This window comes from Taudactylus pleione, unplaced genomic scaffold, assembly GCF_031769625.1.
Source record: "Taudactylus pleione unplaced genomic scaffold, aTauple2 ptg000256l, whole genome shotgun sequence".
NCBI classification, from domain to species: Eukaryota; Metazoa; Chordata; class Amphibia; order Anura; family Myobatrachidae; genus Taudactylus; species Taudactylus pleione.
The window spans coordinates 804,746-825,073 of NW_028284658.1; the positions used below are offsets into that span (position 1 = coordinate 804,746).

General features: G+C 43.3%; 1 protein-coding gene across 1 annotated transcript in view; it reads right to left on the reverse strand.

The window, feature by feature from the left end:
* The window catches only part of LOC148514859 (protein-glutamine gamma-glutamyltransferase E-like), a 116,749-nt gene that overhangs the window by 29,414 nt on the left and 67,007 nt on the right, over positions 1-20,328 (reverse strand). Inside the window, exons 9-11 of the mRNA XM_088480767.1 lie at positions 19,740-19,982; positions 19,327-19,641; positions 10,012-10,074 (exon numbers count right to left, since the gene is read on the reverse strand). Coding sequence (XP_088336893.1) covers positions 10,012-10,074; positions 19,327-19,641; positions 19,740-19,982 — 621 coding nt within the window. The remainder of the gene's footprint in view (positions 1-10,011; positions 10,075-19,326; positions 19,642-19,739; positions 19,983-20,328) is intronic.

Sequence of the window (20,328 nt, forward strand, 5' to 3'; positions counted from 1 at the left end):
TTTTAGCTTTTTTTGTCAATTTTTGTAAAAAAATCCAAATTCAAAGCCAGTCACCAGTTTGGCAAATTCAAATCCGGACGACGAATTAGAACCAAATCCAAATCCGGCAAATATGGTCCGGCGCACATCCCTATAAGAAAGTGATACGGTGCCAGCTCCCAACTGTCATCTCACAGGCTGTGTTTGAAAAATGACAGTTGGGAGCTGAATGGCTGGCACCTTATCACTTTCTTACCACTTTTCACTCTGTCTCCTAACACTACTTAGTAAATAGACTCCTGAGGCTTCCTTGATGCTTGTGGGGATGATTACAGTAGATTCTTCCACTAAGGAACCAGTGCCGGTTCTAGGGAAGGGTAAGCAGGGCAGTCACCCGGGACGCTGTGGGGGAGCGACTGCAGTCACCCCACTGGCGCCATCTAGTCTGAAGATGCCCACCTGCCACCACAGCCATACTTACAAACTGTGCTGCAGCAGCACAGCAGGACTCAGGAAGCAGCTCCATTCTCCCACAAGAGCCTGAAATTCCTCTTCCTGTCGGCTGCAGCCTGCACAAGAGAGAAGTTGTTGCTGGAGAGGCTGGAGAAGGTAAGAGCTGCTTCTGCTGGGACGAAGAGGTGTGGGCAGCAAAATATATAGGGACTCTGCCAGTCTCACATTCAGGTAGTTGAAGGGTGAAAAAGTGTAACGTGATAACCTCTCCCTGCTACCCTCTGCCTTCCCGTCACCTTTTGCCTATTCCTGTCTCCCTCTGCCTTCCTCTGTCACCCTCTGCCTCTCCCTATCATGATCTGCATCTTCATGCCACCCACTGCCTCTCCCGTCACCTATTGCCTCTCCTTGCCTTCTGCTGTATCAACTACCTCTCCCTGTCTCCTTCTGCATTCCGCTGTCACCCAATACCTTCCTTTGTCACCCATTTCCTCTCCCTGCCACCTTCTCCCTCTACCTCTCTATAGGGCATGCCCCCTAGAGTGATGAACAGGGGGCGTTATGAAACCATGCCCCCTTTTCGGGAGTTTGCGCCAAAGTGATGAGAGTCCTCTTAGGTTTTTTTTTTTCGGGTGGGGGGAGGGGGGGCTGGCGTTAAAGGAAACTTTCTTCTTCAGGGTCCATAGGGCTCCACAGGGAGACATTGGGGTGTAGGTGGTACTTGGAGGGCCAGACACCAACAGCAAAGCTTTTTCTGTCCCAGGATGCTCTGGTCCTTCCCCTTATGCCCTGCCCACAGCCTGAAGGCAAGTCAGTTTTCATTGGTGTCCGGCAGGAGCTGGATCACCGTTATACAGTGGGGCTGCTTTAAAGCAGCCCAAGCTTTGTTTTATGATTTACTTCTTTATTTTATTTTACTATAAAACAGCAAGCAGTGCTAGAAAGTCCTCTGGACGTCTGCACTGCTGTTCCATCACCCCTCTGCTGTGCCGCAACTCCGGCCATAGGCTAGGTACTCTCGGCGGGGCTTTGGGGGGACCTAGCTAGCATGGCTCCTCGGACCCCAGACTGCAGCCGGGACTCAAGGAGACAGATAAGGCGGGTTCCCGAGTCTATGCGCAGTCTTACGTCCGCAGGCGCCGATGTAGACATCGGTTCGTCCGGGACACCACTAGACCAACGGTATAACTTTATACTGGCTCAGGGCATCATTTCACTGTGTCTTGCCGACCTTGAGCTGCTCCTCCCTCACACTCTGCCTCCTCAAAGACTCACGGTGGCCATTTTCTACAAACAGCCACAAGTCTCCGGGAACGCTGGGTCCAGTGTCCCTGATACCTCTCCTAGAAGCCAGGTTATACAGCGCTATTTCCTACCAGCCACTGCGTTCTGTGTAGTTGAATTTAGTGCCCACTGCAGTTATATTTTATACTCTGCATTGTATGTAACTTGTGCTAGCGTTGCTGTCTGTTTATTTTTCTCTCTACTGTTAGCTTATACCTTTCCCTTTTTTTCACTATAACAATGGAATACTGAGGTATAGGGGGTTCACTGTACTTCACATCTACTTGTATTTGTGAGGGCTGTCACATACTGTATATCTGTGTTGCACACTGCACAGTACCATATTGTGCATATATCTGTTGCTCACTGCATTGTGCCATACTGTGTGCTATACTATCCTTGCAGCTATGTCTAGCAAAGGCAAGAGTAACAAGCAGGCTACTGCTCCTACTCTGGTCTCTTGTAAGCCCTGTTAAGGAAGCTTAACTCCAGAGGATCCCATTCAAGATGATCTATGTGCATCTTGTTATACGGCACCTGGCCAGTCGGTCCCTGCAGCCTCTTCTCAGGAACCCCCCTGGGCTTTCTTTTCACAGGTGTTGGCAAAAATTGTGGACCACCTAGCGGTTCCTGTGGTAGCTCACCCTATGGAATGGCCATAACAGGTACTCCCTGCATATCCAGTACCTCCTTTGCCTCCTCCATGGGTAGAAGTACTTTCTACCTCAGTGCAGAGTCTGGTGGCTACCTCTGCAGCCTTTCAACAAATGTTGGAAAAGGAGATACCCTTACCTATTAAAACTACTAAGGGCTCTATTTATTAACATTATTTTTACTAAAATAAAGTGAAAAAAGGGTGTTTTCACACCCTTTTCACATTATTTTAGTTTCACCTAAAGTTACTACAGGGCAATTGGAGTAGAATTCGTAAAATTCTACTCCAACCCCTAAGTATCATTTATTTTTAGTAATCGGATCGCATTTCCCATGATTGTAATGGGAAATGTGATCTGGCCAAAGTTACTAAAAATAAATTATGAAAAAATACCGGGGAAAGCCCTGTGATAATAACGCCACCTGGAGGTCTCCCCCGGTTGCCGGACTCCTGTTCCGCTCTGACGGGGAGAGCAGAGCCCGGAGCCGGCCCCAGTGATCAGCTGTGTGGTCTAAACAGACCACAGGCTGATCACTGCTAAAGAAAAGAAAAAAAAACAAAGTAAAAAAAAAACAAAGTAAAAAAAAACAAACTTACCTGACTCCAGGGACCGGTGATCGGGGCTCCGGTGACATCTTCTCTCTGGTCAGCTGGTCTCCCATGCTGCACTGCAGCCCAGTCATCACCTGACAGGGCCCCAGTGCAGTGTGGGATGTTAGCTGACCGGAGAACATCACCGGAGCCGGATCATGTAAGTAAGTGTAATTAAGGGAGAGGGAGGGTCGCCGGGGGGGGGGGGGGAGGTCGCGGGGCATCTGCAATCACGGGGGCGGAGCTTGGTGATGGGGCTTAGCGCAGAGGGGGGGGGGGTAGCAGAGGCGGCCGATCGGCGCATGCGCGGGGCACTTGTCACGGTATTTTTTTTAGAAAATACAGTGACTAGTGTGCTGAGGGGATTCGCAGGGACAGAGCTTTCTCGCAAGCTCTGTCCCTGCAAGGGATTAGTAGTAAATCCCTGTGATATTGCCTGAATTCACAATGCAAATTCACTCGGTAATATCACACTACAATCTGCATTACCAATGCGGATTGTAGTAAATAGAGCCCTTAGTGTGCTGTGTTATCTTCCCAGTCCACCCAGCTATCAGATTCTGAGTTATCATCTGAGGTATCTTCTGGTCATCAGAAGACGCAGACCTCTCTCACTCTGACTCCCCCTCGGGGTGGAGAAGCCTCCGCCTACATTGAATATAACTGCACTAGTGAGAACTGTTAAATCAATTCTTCAAATAGAAGATACAGAACATGGCTTCCACACTTCATGCTTGTCAGGCCCATGTCTCTCTTTTTCTTTTTTTTATAGTTAAACTTATTCCCTGTTTGTATAATCAATTAATCAATCAATCAATAGCATGCTTTATCTGGCTTCCATACTACGTTTGCCAGGCCAATGTCACTGTTTTTCTTTTCTTTATAGTTATATCTGCTTCTCTTCATATAATAATTAATCAAACCAATAAATGGCATGCTTTACCTGGCTTCCACACTTCATGCTTGTCAGGCCCATTAATAATTGAGAACAACATGAAAGCTGAATGATTAGGTTTTCATTTTGTAAGTATCTTTGCCTTTAAAAATATATTCCCTTGTATTTGCAAAGATTTTGTATTCTGTAGGATGGTTTAAGAAAGTATGTCTAGTTGCTGGCTATATCTAGCTTGTCAGTAGACAGTGGTTGGCTAGCATCTTATGTAATAGGAAAGTAGAAATTCTGTACAAAGGTTAAATGATTTTATAAAACATAATCATATGATAAGGTGATACGTGATCATGATGATAAGTTTGGACACCTTCCATTACACTATTATAACTATTATTTGATTGGTTTATGTGATATTATTTTTATTTGATTGGTTTATGTGATATTAACATTTGATATATAGAAGTGTGCAATGATTGATGTTGCCAGTTGGCAATAAAATACTTTGCTAGCTCTGTGTATGCTACACAAATAAATCTTCAAAGAGACTTCATTGTTTGTTTTTGGATTATTTCCATATCATATGTCTCTGATTTTCTTTTCTTTATAGTCAAAACTGATTCTGTTTGTATAATCAATTCATTAAATAAATCAATCAATCAAAGCAATCATTGGCATGTTTTACCTGGCTTCCACACTACATGTTTGCCAGGCCCATGTCACTGTTTTTCTTTTCTTTATAGTTATAACTGCTTATCTATTCATATAATCATATTATTAATCAATTAAATCAGTCAATTGCATGCTTTACCTAGCTTCCGCACTACATTTTTGTCAGGCCCATGTCTGTTTTTCTTTTCTTTATAGTTATATCTGCTTCTTTTTTCGTATAATCATTAATCAATCAAATCAATCAATGGTATGTTTTACTTGGCTTCCACATTACATGTTTGCCAGACCTGTATCTCTTTTTTCCAAAGACTCAGATAAGCACCTGTTTAATTTAGCTCTGGTATTATTATCACTTTTATTGAAATACCATTGTTACTTCTAATACTACACCTAGTAGGCACCTTCTCTCCTACCTGTCACAGAAAATATATGCTCTAAAGTGATAGTGATGGCAGCACACAGATCCACACTAACAAAAACAAACTTCAACAACCTGTTTCTAACGTTTCAGTGTATTGTCACACTTTCATCAGGGACAAGAACAAATGCAAAGTATTCACGTGTGCAGATCGTAATCTCTGCTCGCAGGCAGAGTCATCCGTCTGTAACATCATACTGAGACCTGTAACTGTAGTAAATCGTGGGAGACCTTGTCAGTTTTTAGAACTGTTGTTCTGAACAGTTATGGTGCATACACACGGTCAGATTTTTCTTCAGATCTGAACGATAACGATTTAAAAAATCATTCAATTGTTCATATCTGAAGGAAAATCTGACATATCTGTCAGATGAACGTTTTGAACGATGCGCGTTCCCGATGGTCATATAACGATATCTGACATCTGATGTTTTTGCAGTCAGACTTGGACGATTCCTTTCATTTTAATGCAGTCAAAAATCGTTCAATCGTTCAAATCTTTGGTAAAATCGTTCAAATCGTTAATCTGACAGATCTGACAAATCTGACCATGTGTATGCTCCATTACAGACAGCACAGATGGCGTGCATAGCGGAGTGGAACTTACTATTGGAGACAGATTGAGCATCACAGATGACGAAGCAGCAGTAATCCATTTTAAAGAGAACCTTACCGATACCAGTGTTAATATTTCAGCAGAGGTTCTTTATCGGGATCAATTAAGAGTTACGTTGCCCAACTACTATAAACTGCAAAAGATACCTGTCACACATTGGGGTCCAGGTCACCGTTTTTGTACAATTTGTGTGTTTTGGTGTGATATTTTCCCTCTTGTCTATGCCCTTCCCGTTTTTCCCACTAACCTATTACAAGAGTTGCAAAAATGCATTAGTGTGAAAACTGCGCATGGTGAAACCAGCGAAGAGGAAATCAGCCTGTACCCTATAAAAGTCTAACTGACAATGGAAATCAATATAGAAGTGTTTTAGTGGACCTAATAAAAGTATTTGGGGTTTTTGAAATTGTGTCAAATGGCTGTTATATGCATATTTGTGCAAGTGTTGAAAAATTATAAAAAGCTATTTTTTTTAAATAATAATTTCTGCAGTTAAATTGGGGATACATTATAATGGGTGCTAGTATATTTTTGTGTCTTAAAAGTGCACTTTTAAAAAAAATAAAAAAATACACCTGGTACAGCCACCTATAATGTTTGAAACACCTGTCCCATCCATAGAGCCCCCCAAAATACCTCACCCAGTACTTTAAACCCATTTTCAAATGATGCCATTATTAGGGAGAATTAAGTTAAATTATTTTCTCTTTTTGCTTAATTAGTCATTAGGTGTGTGTGTGTGGGGGGGGGGTCAAAAGGTTTCTGAATCAAGTCCCCACATTTTTTGCCAAAAATAGGGAGTTTTCATCTGCTCTGACATGGTGAAAACAGTTAGCAGGTTTTTGTCTATGGAGTTTTTGCACTCTATGGACTCTTCGGCAGTAGGAATGCACAATACCCAGTTTTGTGCAAAAAGTTTGTGCCTGCGAACACTTTTCGGCAAAACACAGCTTTTCGTGGCTGATTGAATCCGGCCCAAATTATCTAATTTTAAAAGTCAACATAAAACTATCCTTTGCAATGATCCGTCTTGCAAATTGGCTGGAAAAGCTTGAAAGACAACTGGAAACATGTAAGAAGGACCTTATTAAAAGAAAAATTGGGCAAAGTTAATAATGATTACGAGAGACAAGTGGTGTATAGTTGGCTAACAGGAGCCCAATCAAGAAGTTCCAACAAACCACCCTTTAGATGACACCAAGGTACATAGAGGACACAGAATCACCAGGTGAGAAAGCCATAGCATTCAGTGACAGCGTCCAGGGTGGTTCTTCCATGCAAAACACTCTATATGTCCCTTTAGGCGTAAGAACAAGGGTCAAAAAAGATGAAAACCAGTGTTATCCAAGAGAGCCTAATTTTTAATCTCTTACACTAAGCCTTGTCTCCAATTGAAGTCCTGAATAAAGGACTATCTTTTGTGCCTACCACTAATCTCGATGAATTTCAGTGAAAGGTAAAGACTTTCACATTTCACCGTCGGCTTACGCTAAAGGAATATTTTTCAAAATACTGTTCAAACTTGCTGCAATGCAAAAGAAGTCAACATTTGACCCTGTTTTCAATAATACTTCAATCAGAACTTTTTCAAGAATGCTAAACTCCTTTTAATCATCTAACCCCAAAAAGGGTGATCCCATTAAATACAGCTTATCTAAAAAGGAAATACAAGCACTCCAAAATTTGGAAAATGTAATCAGACAGATAAGTGCAGATCGGTGGTGGTTCAGGATGTAGCCCAACAAGATCTGAAATATTAGCCGATAAGTTGATTTATTGCAAACTCCTATAGGATCCAACTGCTGGATTCAAAAGAGAATTAGACTTACTGCTCCAACAGGAAGTCAATACATCTCTTACTTCTAAGCATGCTGCTAAGCTCATGTCTCAGGAGTTCTCCATTGTGCCATTACTCTACACAGTTCGAAGGTCCATAAAGACCTGGTGAATCCTCCAGGTAGGCTTATAATCTCTGCCTGAGGTTCACTCTATCAACTGATTTACATCTACTTGGATTCCTACCTACAAGTATGTGTTCTGGCTGAACCAACCATTTTAAAAGATTTGACCTCTCTGATTAATATATTGGAATCTCTTAAACCAGTTCCATTCAACTGTCTACTTTGCTGTGTGGATGTTGTTACTCTGTTCACTTGCCTTCACAAGATGGACTTTCTGCCATTTGAATGCTAATCAATATGAGTCCATACTACAAGGGACCAGATGTAGGACTGTTTATGGACTTATTGAAGTTGACCTTATCTAGAAATTACACCATTAACTGGTGGGGTGTGTGATGGGGTCAAATGTGGACCCATTGTACGACAATGCCTTCATGTTTCATGTAGAGCACAAGGTATGTTCTTTCTTATGATGAGATCAAAATTTTTTTTTTGTTTCTGAGACACATATATGACCTGGTGCTTTGAACAGTCACCAGGGAGGAGTTCTGTGGCTTCATAGAGCAACATAAAACCGCAACCTTAAAGATAGGTTGATGAAAACTGACATCACATCAATAGGTAAACCAACTTCTACACACTTTATTACACATTCTAAGTCAGGTTGCTTCCATTGTTCTAATCGTTTAACTTGTCGTTTAACAGTATAATGTGCTCTTTATTGTGCTGTAATTAGGATATGCTATGTGGATGTCACTGGGGTTATTGCCTCGCTGACACTACATGTTTTGGTTTATGCATTTGCATTGTTTTGTTTACCAGGTTACTACGGTGATGAGTCTTACTATGATGATGTCACCAACTGGTGACTCCACCTGCAAGTGGAATTCAGGTAATGTGGTGAATGTTTGTTTTTATATGGTGAAAGTTTTGCATATGTTCTTGTTCCTGATGAAAATATGACAATAAACCGAAACGTTGGAAACACATTGTTGAAGTCTGTTTTTCAGAGTGTCACCATCACTATCCCTTCAGTGTTTACATCCACAGCATGGATGGCAACGGACCAAGTATTGAAAAACAAGAGTGCGTGTCATACAGCAACCATTTTACATTTTATATACATCTAATCTATATATGGTGTAACAGCAATTACTGTACATAAACATGGGCTCTACCCTGCATGAACATATTTGTGTTACACCTATAAGCCCAAATGGAATCTTTTTGATTATACCATGCAAGGTGTTCACAATCACTGTTTCTTCTATACAGTATATATGCATCTTATTGATCATGGATTATATTGCTATAGGAGAACCCAGCCAATGAATTACACCTTCCACTAACCGGCAAACTAAACCTTGATTATGTTCATTGCTACATGATGACTGTCTTCGCCAACCTTATAGTACTTACTGTAAATTTTTATTCTGTATTGTTTTTTTAATAATTTTTAAATTAGTAGCAGAAAAATAAATTTTAACTATTTTTCCTGTATTGTCTGGGAAATCTGTGCAGTCCATTTTATTTTGTTGTTTCAGACTGTGAATTCAGGTGGTGGAAACACTTGTAGGGGGTGCTCACCCTTTATTTTCTCTATAAAAAAAAACTACATTAAAACACGTCATCAAAATGATGATGATGATAACTGGCATATTAAAGCTTGGTGATATATCATCATGATTTAATGACACGTAGGTAAGTACTCCTATATGCTGATTGGCTCTACATATAGTATCATATACTTTAAGTTTGCATACGCTTTTTGGGGCTTAAGATATGCTCATTTTGCAGCAACCGCTACGTCAGGTTTTCAATGTTCACTCATCTGTGAATGCTATCTGGTGCACACTTGTTTGCAGTCATACTGCATCTACAGTAAGAATAGTAGCCTTTGTTTTAAAAGAAAACAAATAGAAACCCTTAACTTAAGCTGGCCACACACATAGCGATATTTTACCCGATCTGGCCGATTTCGACACATTGGAACTACAGATCGTGTAAAATCGAGTAAATCGCGAGTCCCCACTCACGATCACGATGCGCGTCCCCGCTGGTCGCACTTCGCATCGTCAGATCTGCCTGTGCAGTAGGGCAGAAATGACAATCTGGGACACAATGCACTGGAAAAAAAAAAAAAGTTAAGATGCAAGATAGATCTTAAGTCAGATTTGATGCGTTTTACTCCAAATTGTGTGTAGGAGCTGCCGGGGAGAGTTCAGGAGAAATCGCACACATCGTGGGATAATGTGCAGATCGCTATGTGTGTGGGCACCTTTAGATAAAGTTTAGGTACATTTTGTATTTTTACTCAATGTAATGCCAAAGATGTACTGCAATATACTGTCTTTTCTCTAATACAGTAAATCCTCTAGCTGCGGTTTCCCTTCACATTTTGCTTAACAAAATCTATTATGTTCTTAATAATTTACAAATTTTTCATTTATACACTGCTAAGTTTTATTACTCTATGCCTTGTTGTGCATTGCACAAATACTAACGTACTAAGAAACAATTAAAAAACAAAAAAGACCTGCATTTAATACTTACCAAATGTATTTTTCCTTTTACTCTGAATGCAGGACATACACGCGGGTACTCCCCGCCCCCCACCTATGGTATAACAAGTAGGTTAATAGTTGCTTAATATGCCCCATATTGGGTTATCTACCGTCTGTGTTGCATTATGCTACTTTATTTATATTGTTACATTAATATGGGCTGCATAAACACAACTTTAATAAAGAAATGATCGGTGCCACCTTAATGTTCTCAGGCAGCGCTTACATACATGATTGGAACTGGTCATTTCCTTTTCCACTACATAGAGTGCAATAATGTTCACAGATCTGCAACTTGCATTATTAACATTATTCATATGTCATGGTTTCTAACTCACCAGATCTCAACCCAGTCAAGCAGTTATAGAATAATATGTAGCAAAGCAAACAAAGGGCTATAAACAATATTATTTAAAGACACCCAGAGCCCCTCTTTCACCATTGTATTAAACAGTAACATTTTCTAGACATAATCCATGTGGTACTCTTCATCCACAATATAATCCACTAGAAAATAAAATCTACAAAAATCCTGACTCAAAATGACATTCTGTTTAGGGAAAGCCATTAATGGCATGAAACCATAGATGGAAAACCATCAATGCTTGCATCCATAGATGGACATCCCTGCTGTGGAGAAATTCAGGCAGTGGGCTAATCAGGGAAGAGGGGCTAAGCTAAGCTCTGTGCCCCTGCTGCGCCAGAAAAAAAAATCACCACCTCACATCCATTGATAGCAGGGAACTATTGGATCTCTGCCACTGATGGCAAGACCATCGATGGTTGTTAACCATCAATGGCTATCCCTAGTCCTCATTTGATTGGGAAAGTCAGTCGTTGCTCAGCCAATCACAACTGACAAGCATGGAAAAATACTTTTCTTATTACCCTGGCAACCATCTCCTGGGAATAGGTCTAGTGCTATTCAACACAGGTCTAGGTGCCACTAGGGTTGGGTTTTTATCTCCCCCCAACTCCAACCAGCTCCATCCCTGTGCTGACCAGGTTTGAACTTATTCCCACCAGAGACTAACTGCTTTGGGGGGATGGGCTGGATGGCAGATGCCTCCCCTCCCTGGGCCATTTCCATATTCAGCTCCTTGGGCCAGCCTTTGATATCCACAAGGCTATAGTGTAGTCTGTATGCTGCCTATTGCCATAATGAGACAGCACTTGGCTATATTATTTTAGGTAGGCACAACAAAGGTTGACTACAAGCACATACTTGGTGCTGACCTCACCTCTACTTCCCTTCTGCTGTCTGGCCAATAATATGAGTAACTTTTCCTCTGCCCCCTTCTATTGGCTGCGCTGTTTGTCCATTAATCTGAATTCTGCACGGACACGGACCATATGGTGCACAGTACATGAACAGAAGTGACCATCAAGTAAAAAGGTAAGTGAACAGAGACTGCAACTGCGCCAAGCCCAACCTGGCCACACATCTGCCCTGACCTGTTCCTCCCCAGCCCACACCTGTGTCTTTCTTCATTACATGCTTGTGTGTCTTACCAATGGTCTGTGTCTGTCTCTCCACCCCCCTAGTGTGTTTGTATCTGTCACTCTGGGCCTGATTTAGAGGTGCATGCGTCCAGTGTTATTCATACCCAGACGCCCACCTGCTGTGACACTAATCCGCCACTGTGCATAATAAGATGCACCATCAAATATTGCACCAGCCCTATGGAGGTGCAGATTATCCGTCTGAACATATCCGCCTGTGTCAGTGTAACTGCATCTTTAGTCGCAGTCACTGCCCGCGACACCTCCGCGTCTGCCTAGCCACCTCCGTTATCTGTCAGAAGTGTCAACTGAAATCCCCAGCTCTTGTGTCTAATTATCACATTGCGCAATGCGACTAGGACACATATGTAGACTGAAAAAATCGTCCGCTTGTGTGTGACAACGACATTACAAGCACCTCTGAACCAGGCCCTCTTTCTGTTTTTCCCTCTTTGCCAGAGGCGCCGAGAAGGGGGGGGCGAGCGGGTACTAATTACCTGGGCCCGTGCTTGCTGGAGGGGCCCAGCGGGGGCACAGATCTAGCGCAGCCCCCCTTTCTTACATGACAGTAGCAGCACACGTTGCTGTGTGCTGGGCTGCACTGGGAGACTGCTCAGTCTCCTATGTCTGTGGGGGGAGCGATCACACTGTGTAATTATATAGCTCACAGTGATGCATATAATGCACTTTCTCTGAGTTGTTTTCTAATACTTTGCTCCTTGGCTTATGTGAGCCAGGCAGAGGGAGATTTAAAAACAGTAATTGAAGAAAATGAAGCATTGCAGCGCTGGCAGGGCCGGATTAAGGGGGGGGGGGGCGACAGGGGCGGTCGTCCCTGGGCCCCCACACACGGAGGGGCCCCCACTAGCAGCGGTGTGCTGTCTGCGCCCGCTGCTAGTGTCCCCTCCGCTAGTGTAGTGTAGACCGTGCAGTGACTGCGGCCACACTACACAGTAACATACACACAGCTACCGCCGGCAGCTGTGTGTGTGTTACAGCAGCCGATGAAAGTCAGACAGACTCTCATTGGCTGCTGCACAACGGAAGGGAGCCGGCTCCCCCCCGTAGCTGGTGATGATGGGAGAGACGTCATGACGTTGACGTCTCTCCCAACTGTGCAACAGAAGAGCCGGCACTTGCGTCGGGAGCGGGGATTCAGGTAAGTTTTTTTTTCGTTATTTTTTTGTGTGTGTGGAGCACTGTCACTGCATAGGGGGGGGAGCGCTACAGGCGTCCCTGTATAGAGGGGCAGCTACAAGGGTCACTGTATAGGGGGGCCACTTCATGGGGGCACTGTATAGGGGGGGTGTTTGCTACTGGGGGAAATGCATAGGGGGGCTACTACTGGGGCACTGTATAGAGTGGACTATTACTGGGGCAGAGCATGGGGAACTACTACTGGGGGCACTGTATAGGGGGGGACTACTACTGGGGGCAGAGCATGGAGGAACTACTATTGGGGGCACTGTATAGGGGGGACTACTACTGGGGGCAGAGCATGGAGGGACTACTACTGGGGGCACTGTATAGGGGGGGGACTACTACTGGGGGCAGAGCATGGAGGGAATACTACTGGGGGCACTGTATAGAGGGGACTACTACAGGGGGCAGAGCATTGAGGGACTACTACTGGGGGCACTGTATAGGGATGGACTACAACTGCGGGCAATGCATATGGGGGAACTACTACTTAGGGCAATGCATAGCGGGGATCACTACTGTGGGCATTATATAAGGGACACTGCATAGGGAAGACCAATACTGGGGGCACTGCATAAGGAGCACTGTATAGGGGGGACCATTACTGGGGACATTGCATAAGGGGCTCTTCTACAGTGGGCATTGCAAGAGGGGCATTAAGATGAATAGAAAAAAAAAAATCCTAGGGTGACGAGATATGGTGGTATATAAGGGCCCCCACAAGTTTGTTGCCCGGGGGCCCCCACATACTTTAATCCGGCCCTGAGCTCTGGTAAGCTAGAGTGGCGTTTAACTAAGTATCTTTTTTGCGTTAAAATAATTTCCACCTTAATGCTTAATAAATAGGTTCCCCCATCATTGTTATCTTTAGCCCTCCAGGCTAATATCTGTTAGCTGGACACTGGTTCCCACTGTGACAAGGGGACCCCATGCCAGGGGTGTATCTACAATGGGTGCAGGGTGTGCGGCGCACATGGGACCCTGGGTCCAGGGGGCCCCACACTGCACACATATACTCTTTATACTTTCCTGTCTGTTGTCTCCAGAGTGTGGGGTGGTGCTGCAGAGCAGCAAAAATTACTGGGAAAATTGCGGCGGCCACTTTCCCGGTGACTTTCGCATGCGCAGTACTGCTATCCACGGGAAAACAGCGCAGGTGCCATTTTCCCAGAGATCCGTGCAGGCGCAGTAGATTCTGGCACTAAGCCAGAATCTACTGCTGCACTCGTCGGCCACCACAGCAGTGGCACCGCTAGAGAGAGAGGAGGGGGCCGCACTGAGTCTTAAAACTCCCCTACCCCATGCTGTGGGTTTCCTATTATAGTGGGGCCCAAGACTGAAGTAAGGGCCATATGGGCCTGGGGTTGAAAAAAATCAAGGCCCTTTGTGAAAATCAAAGTAGCTGTAACTAGTGCTGTGTGGGTGTAGCCACCAGACATGTGGACATGTACACCCTATACACTATCAGCCCATCAAATCAGAAAAATTGCATCATTTTATGAGGAATATAAAAAAACTTATGAATTATGGGCAACCATGTGGCCAGATGGGCATCTGGTCATCATCATGCTGTCATGATGATGGACCTATTTTTATGTAGAGGCCTGGAGCTGTAATCCCATCCACCCCATTGTGATAGTGGCCCTGGTGGGGCATGCATATCCTGTCCCAGCCAGGTGCAGCCCCACGCTAGTTGTCCCATGCTTTATAAGGAACGAGCCCCAAGCTGCAGCGCTGGAACTTGATTTGCAGATGAGAGGCATATTTAAAAAATATACAGTATATTTTAATTCTGTAAAGATACTGTTTTCATCTACATCAACATGTATCTTTACTGCAGACTTAGAGGCCCATTTATCAAGGAGTTTTATCATATGCAAAAAGTTTTAAAACTCATTGCGTACGAAAATTGGTGCTGAAGCCAATAAGCTCCCAACTGTCATTTTTTCAAACAGATGAGCTGATTGGCTGGAGCACCATTATCATATGCAACGAGTTTTAAAACTTGTTGCGTATGATAACACTCGATAAATGGGCCCCCTAGTAACGTGCAACAGATATGCCTCCTAAGAATTGTGTCCAAGGTTGCGTTCAGTTGTAAATAAGAAGCATCTCTAGTGGGTGTCTTTCATTTGTGTGGGCAAACCATTACTGGACTAACTGCAAAGTCTGGACATACGGTTTGGGGGAATTCGCATTCAGTACAGTAAGGGTACAGGTACATAACTGTAAGTTATGTGTAAATTCTGTTGTGTAAAAGAGTTGGTGCATGTTTAGACAATTTTAAGTGGTGTCAGTGCACTATTATATTTATGAAGTAGGGATTATCCACTTCTATATACGTACTGTCTGAAGATTTCAAAGAAAATTTTATATTCTTCCAAACTCACAATATCTATTCATTCTGAGCCTGATTCACTATGGAACGGAACTGTGAATGCAATAGCGATTACGCACGCAGTTCAACTGGGATAGTATGCTAATCCATTGTGATCGCAATGCCATACGCAGCGCTACATAAGGACACCCACCTTATCTTACACATTCATAATGTATAGCAAGACTGCAAAACCATCAGTACAATCAAGTACCATCGCAGACTCATGCACACTTGCACAAGCTCAGACTTTACTCAGAAATTGCTAACATCAGGCTGCGTAGGCCATCGCAGTGGATAATTCATGCATGCCCCTACAACGGCATTGAAACGCACTGGCACGCTTGCGTTTGCCCGAACACCCCCCCCCCCCGTTACAACCCACAGACAGCACTTCCTGTCAATAACTCTGTAAAGAGTTACTCTGCGTAGTCACTGTGATAGCAGTCCCGATCGCAATGGCTAGTTCGTGCATAGGAATGCATACACATGCACAGTACACAACAATCAGTCGATTGCGTGCATAATCGCAGTTGCGTATGGTAGTGAATCAGGCCCTCTGTCATCAATTCATTGTTCTGTATATATCCATACAAAGTCATCTACAACATGCAGCACAGGTGACAAATATATAAGTTTATACCCTGTATTTTTAAATACATATAGGGTCTGATTCAGAGTTGTGCCTATATTTTCGTTGTTAAGCAAGTTATCGGAAACTGCGCATGCGTCAAGGTACATTACCGTAGTCGCACACAGCGACTATTTACGCACAGTGTGATTGACAGTCAAGAGAGCATTTGTGGGAGGTAACAGGTAAAGATGAGCGGGTTTGGATCTCAGAGATCCGAACCCACCCGAACTTAAGGAATCCGAGTCAGATCCGAGTCAGCTCGGGTTTTCCTGCCTGACTTGGATCTGAAAACGAGGCAAAACGTCATCATCCCGCTGTCGGATTCTCGCGGGCTTTGGATTCTATAAAGGTCCCGCGATCGCCGCCATTTTTCATTCCGGCTGTGGAGGAGAGTGAACAGGAAGGGAGCTGGGAGCTGTGCTAGACTGCTGTTGTGCATTGTGACGTTGTGCTGGGAGCTGTGCTGCGCTGCTGTTGTGTATAATTGAGGTTGTCCTGTCCATAGGGGCTGGCTGGCTGGCTGTTGTCCTGTCCATAGGGGCTGACTGGCTGTAGTCCATAGGGGCTGGCTGACTGTTGTCCATAGGGGCTGGCTGGCTGTTTTGAGGTTGTCCTGTCCATAAGGGGTGGCTGGCTGTTGTCCATAGGGATTGGCTGGCTGTTCTGGTGTGTTGTCCAGGAGGTGCTCTGTCCATCAGGGCTGCTCTTCTTCACCCCCAGTGTAAAAAAAAAATAATCAAAACTATTTTTTGTGTGTGTGCGTGTTAGCCACTCCACCAGTGAAAAAATAAAAACGATTTTTTGGTGTGTGTGTGTTAGCCTGCCATACCACCAGTGTGAAAATAAAAACAATTTGTTGGTGTGTGTGCGTTAGCCACATTTGTCAGCAATGTAGGTGCGCCGGGGTGCTGTGCTGCCTGTGTCATTTATCCAGTGGCTGCTGCCTCGTTCGGGTGCTCTCCCTCCCAAGTGCCCCCCAAAAATTAATTCAATCAAACAATCTGATTTTTTTTGTGTGTGTGTGTGTGTGTGTGTGTGTGCGCGCGTTAGCTATGGCATCACAAAACGCCTCTGCTGAGATTTGCATAAACATTTTCAAAGGTGAAATTAGAGGATATGATTTAAAAAAATGTAATAAAGCTAAACTAAAACTGAATTCTCTGATTATAGTGTCCCTACTCCCAGTCCCTACCCATGGCCCCTCTACCTGAATTTCAGCGAGGCAGTGGGGCAACTCCATGCAACCATATTCCAGAGTGCAGCTGCTCCTCCTGTAGCCCAGGTCAGAAGATGTATAGGGGGTGTGGTCATGATATGGACTAAAATGGAGCTCACATCCACTAAAGTGGACAATGAATGCCCGATCTAATAGGGAGCGCTGCTGTAATTTATACACAACACAGGATGGGATGACGATATAGGCTTGGGTGATGGTATAATCTGGGTGGATTTGTATACATCATCCTCTTCACACAATACTAATTTGCCCCACTGGAATCCACCATTGCAGGTGCCTCTGTAATTTTTGCACGTAATTGACGGTAAAGGTCTTTCTCATAGAATTTGTAGTTCATTTTTATTGGCATAATCTTTTCCACATTTTGGGGAAGTAGTCTCAGGCTGATCACTGACAATGTTCCCAGCTGTGCTGAAAACTCTTTCTGAGTACACACTGGAATGTGGGCAGCCAAAGCAAAGGCAGTTTTGTGTAAGGGCCTCCAAATTGCCTCTCTTTCCTGTCAGTAGTTATTTACATCTCTTCAGATCTGTGTGCGTTGGGAAGAAAAAACAATGTCTTCATCCCTTCTGGGATGAAAATCCACTCCCAGCAGCAGGCATGGCGCTCAAGACACAATGTAAGACTTAAACCATAAATCTTAAATGTTGCATTTGCTACTCTGTTCCGCTTGTCCACAATATCTGCTCCGTTTAAGTGGACAGTGGGTACAACGGCAGTTTGAACTGAAGGCCACTAACTAACTATGTTTTTTTTTTTAATATCTCTGTACAAGTTGGGAAATGCTTTTTCGGAAGGATTGCAAAGGATTTTTTAACAGTCAATTGTTTTTGGAAAGCACTCTTCCTGGTCCCCTTCTGGGATGATAATCCACTCCTAGCCGCAGAAGCAGGTGCAGGATTCTCAAGAAAGACACAACGTAAGGCCTTAATTCAGGTAGCCAACCTCGGTTCTCGAGAGCTACTAACAGTTCACGTTTTCCAGACCACCTAGCAGGTGGACAGGTGTATTCATTACTCAGTGCCACAATTATTACAGTTGTGACTCTGTGAGGAAACCTGGAAAACATGCACTGTTGGTAGCTCTCGTGGACAAGGGTTGGCAACTCCTGCCTTAAATCATAGATCTTACGCTTGTCCACATATCTGTGCTGGTTAAGTGGCACTTTGAGGCCACTTACTATGTTTTTCTTTATGTCCCTGTACAGCTTGGGAAATAAATGTGGAAGCTTTGCAAATTATTACTTTACAGTCAATTGTTTTAGAAAGCAGTCTTCCTGGTCCCCTTCTAGGATGAAAATCCACTCCTAGCAGCAGAAGTTGGCACAGGATTCTCAAGAAAGATACAACGTAAAACCTTAAGGGGTAAATTTAATTTACTAAAGTGAGAGTTTTTAGAAGTGAGTTTTAGAAGTGATGTTGCTTGCCCATAGAAAATAATCAGATTCTAGCTATTATCTTCTAGAAACAAGTGATGTTAAGTAGAATCTGATTGGTTGTTATGAGCAAAACAATTTCTAAAACGCACTTCTAAAAACTCTCACTTTAGTAAATTAAATTTACCCCTAAATACCTTTGTGCTGGTTAAGTGGCAGTTTGGAGGTTGGGAAATGCTTTTTCATGTGGAAAGCACTACTAGAAGTCTTCCTGGTCCCCTTCTGAGAGGTGAAAATCCACTCCCAGCAGCAGGTATGGCACTCAAGGATTCTTCTGGAGCAAGGACTGATGTGAATGAGTCAAATATATTTTTGTAAATGCCTCTTCCCCTTCTCCCTCATAAATTTACTTCGGAATAAAAAATTAAATATAATTTACTACCAACCCCTTCCTGTCCCTGCCTTCAACTACATACATACTCAAACTCCCCCAGGAAACATTTGTTTCCTGATGTGCCATGTTGGAAGTTGAACTGCCACATTTTTGAATGCATGCATATTGTGACCCTTTCAGGGGCACGTCACAGCCTGCGTCTGCGATCCCATATGCAAGAAAAATGTCCCTACCGTCTCAGTTCCCGCAGCCATTCTGTGTGCCCATAGGGTTACTCAGAACTGCGATAATCTAATGATCTGTGACCAATGCTGTATCTTTGTACGCAGGTGCTTGGAATTGCAAAGTCGTAGGTGGGCATCTCAATACAAATCCCGGCGTCTGTGACATGTGCATTTATATTTCCACAGAGCTGCGTACACAGACACAGTAGCAGCATTAAAATACAAATCTGAATTAGGCCCTTAGTTATCTTTATATTTTAGGAGAAGATCCAAGGTATATTTAAAAACTACTTTATAGCCTGTTCAAAAGATAGATTAAAATAGTGCATATAGTTTGATGTATTACGACAAGATAAATACCTTCATTTGGGCCAAGATGCACAGTTACAGATTGCTTGAAGATCTGTCTCCTCACAGCTTTGGTATACACAACAGCAGCAGCACTAATATTGGCAGTTACGGGTCGTTTTTTTGATGTCAAGTTCTTAAGAGTCAGGATTGCATTTACGTCATCGCCAACTTCGGGTGTACCATAGACTGATATCTCCCCAGAAACCTGTAATTCACGGCTAGGAGCCGGAGCCGGGGTTGCATCAGCTGAAAATGCTACAAATCCAGAACTTCGACCAATTAACTGCAGAGCTTTGTTGTAGATTTCTCTCTCCTTTGATGTACCTAAGAGGGAGAAGTTACCATTAGCACATGACTAAACAGTCAGCGTGTGATTCTGCTGCCTCCTGACTGCTCAATATAATATAGCACTCATATATTACCTTCTGTATACTTGTACTCTTCTGTTATATTCATGTAGCTATCACTACCCACAGCCTTAGTGCAGATTAATTGGCCAACTGTTGAATGTTCAACTTCTCCCCTTCTTTTACTCCCATCCTTCTGTACAATTGTATTGATAATATCCGCATTTACCTCCGAAAACACAAAGCGAGTGTCATACAGTGTATTCACATCTCCTTCTTTCACTGCATGTTGAGATGTGGGACCTAGTTGGAAAATACCTATAAAAACAGATGTTAAGTTAAATATATATGTATATAAGATTGCTTTCACACCATAAACTAGAACCATATTTACTGGCTCTCCTCCTGAAGAAGTACAGCCAGTGGGCACAGGGGCGAAACGTGTTGAGGATATTATGACCTCTACTCTTTGCTACTCCAGAACATGAACGTGGATTGGTCTTATGCAGATCAGTTTTATTTCTCTATTTTGATGTACGGATTTAATATGTTGTGTGTATATATGTATATTATTATTTTTTTAACATACATCACTATACAGTTATTAATTGTTTATTGGATGCTGGGCTGTATTAGTATTTTGCCTCCTGGACCATTTTAGAAT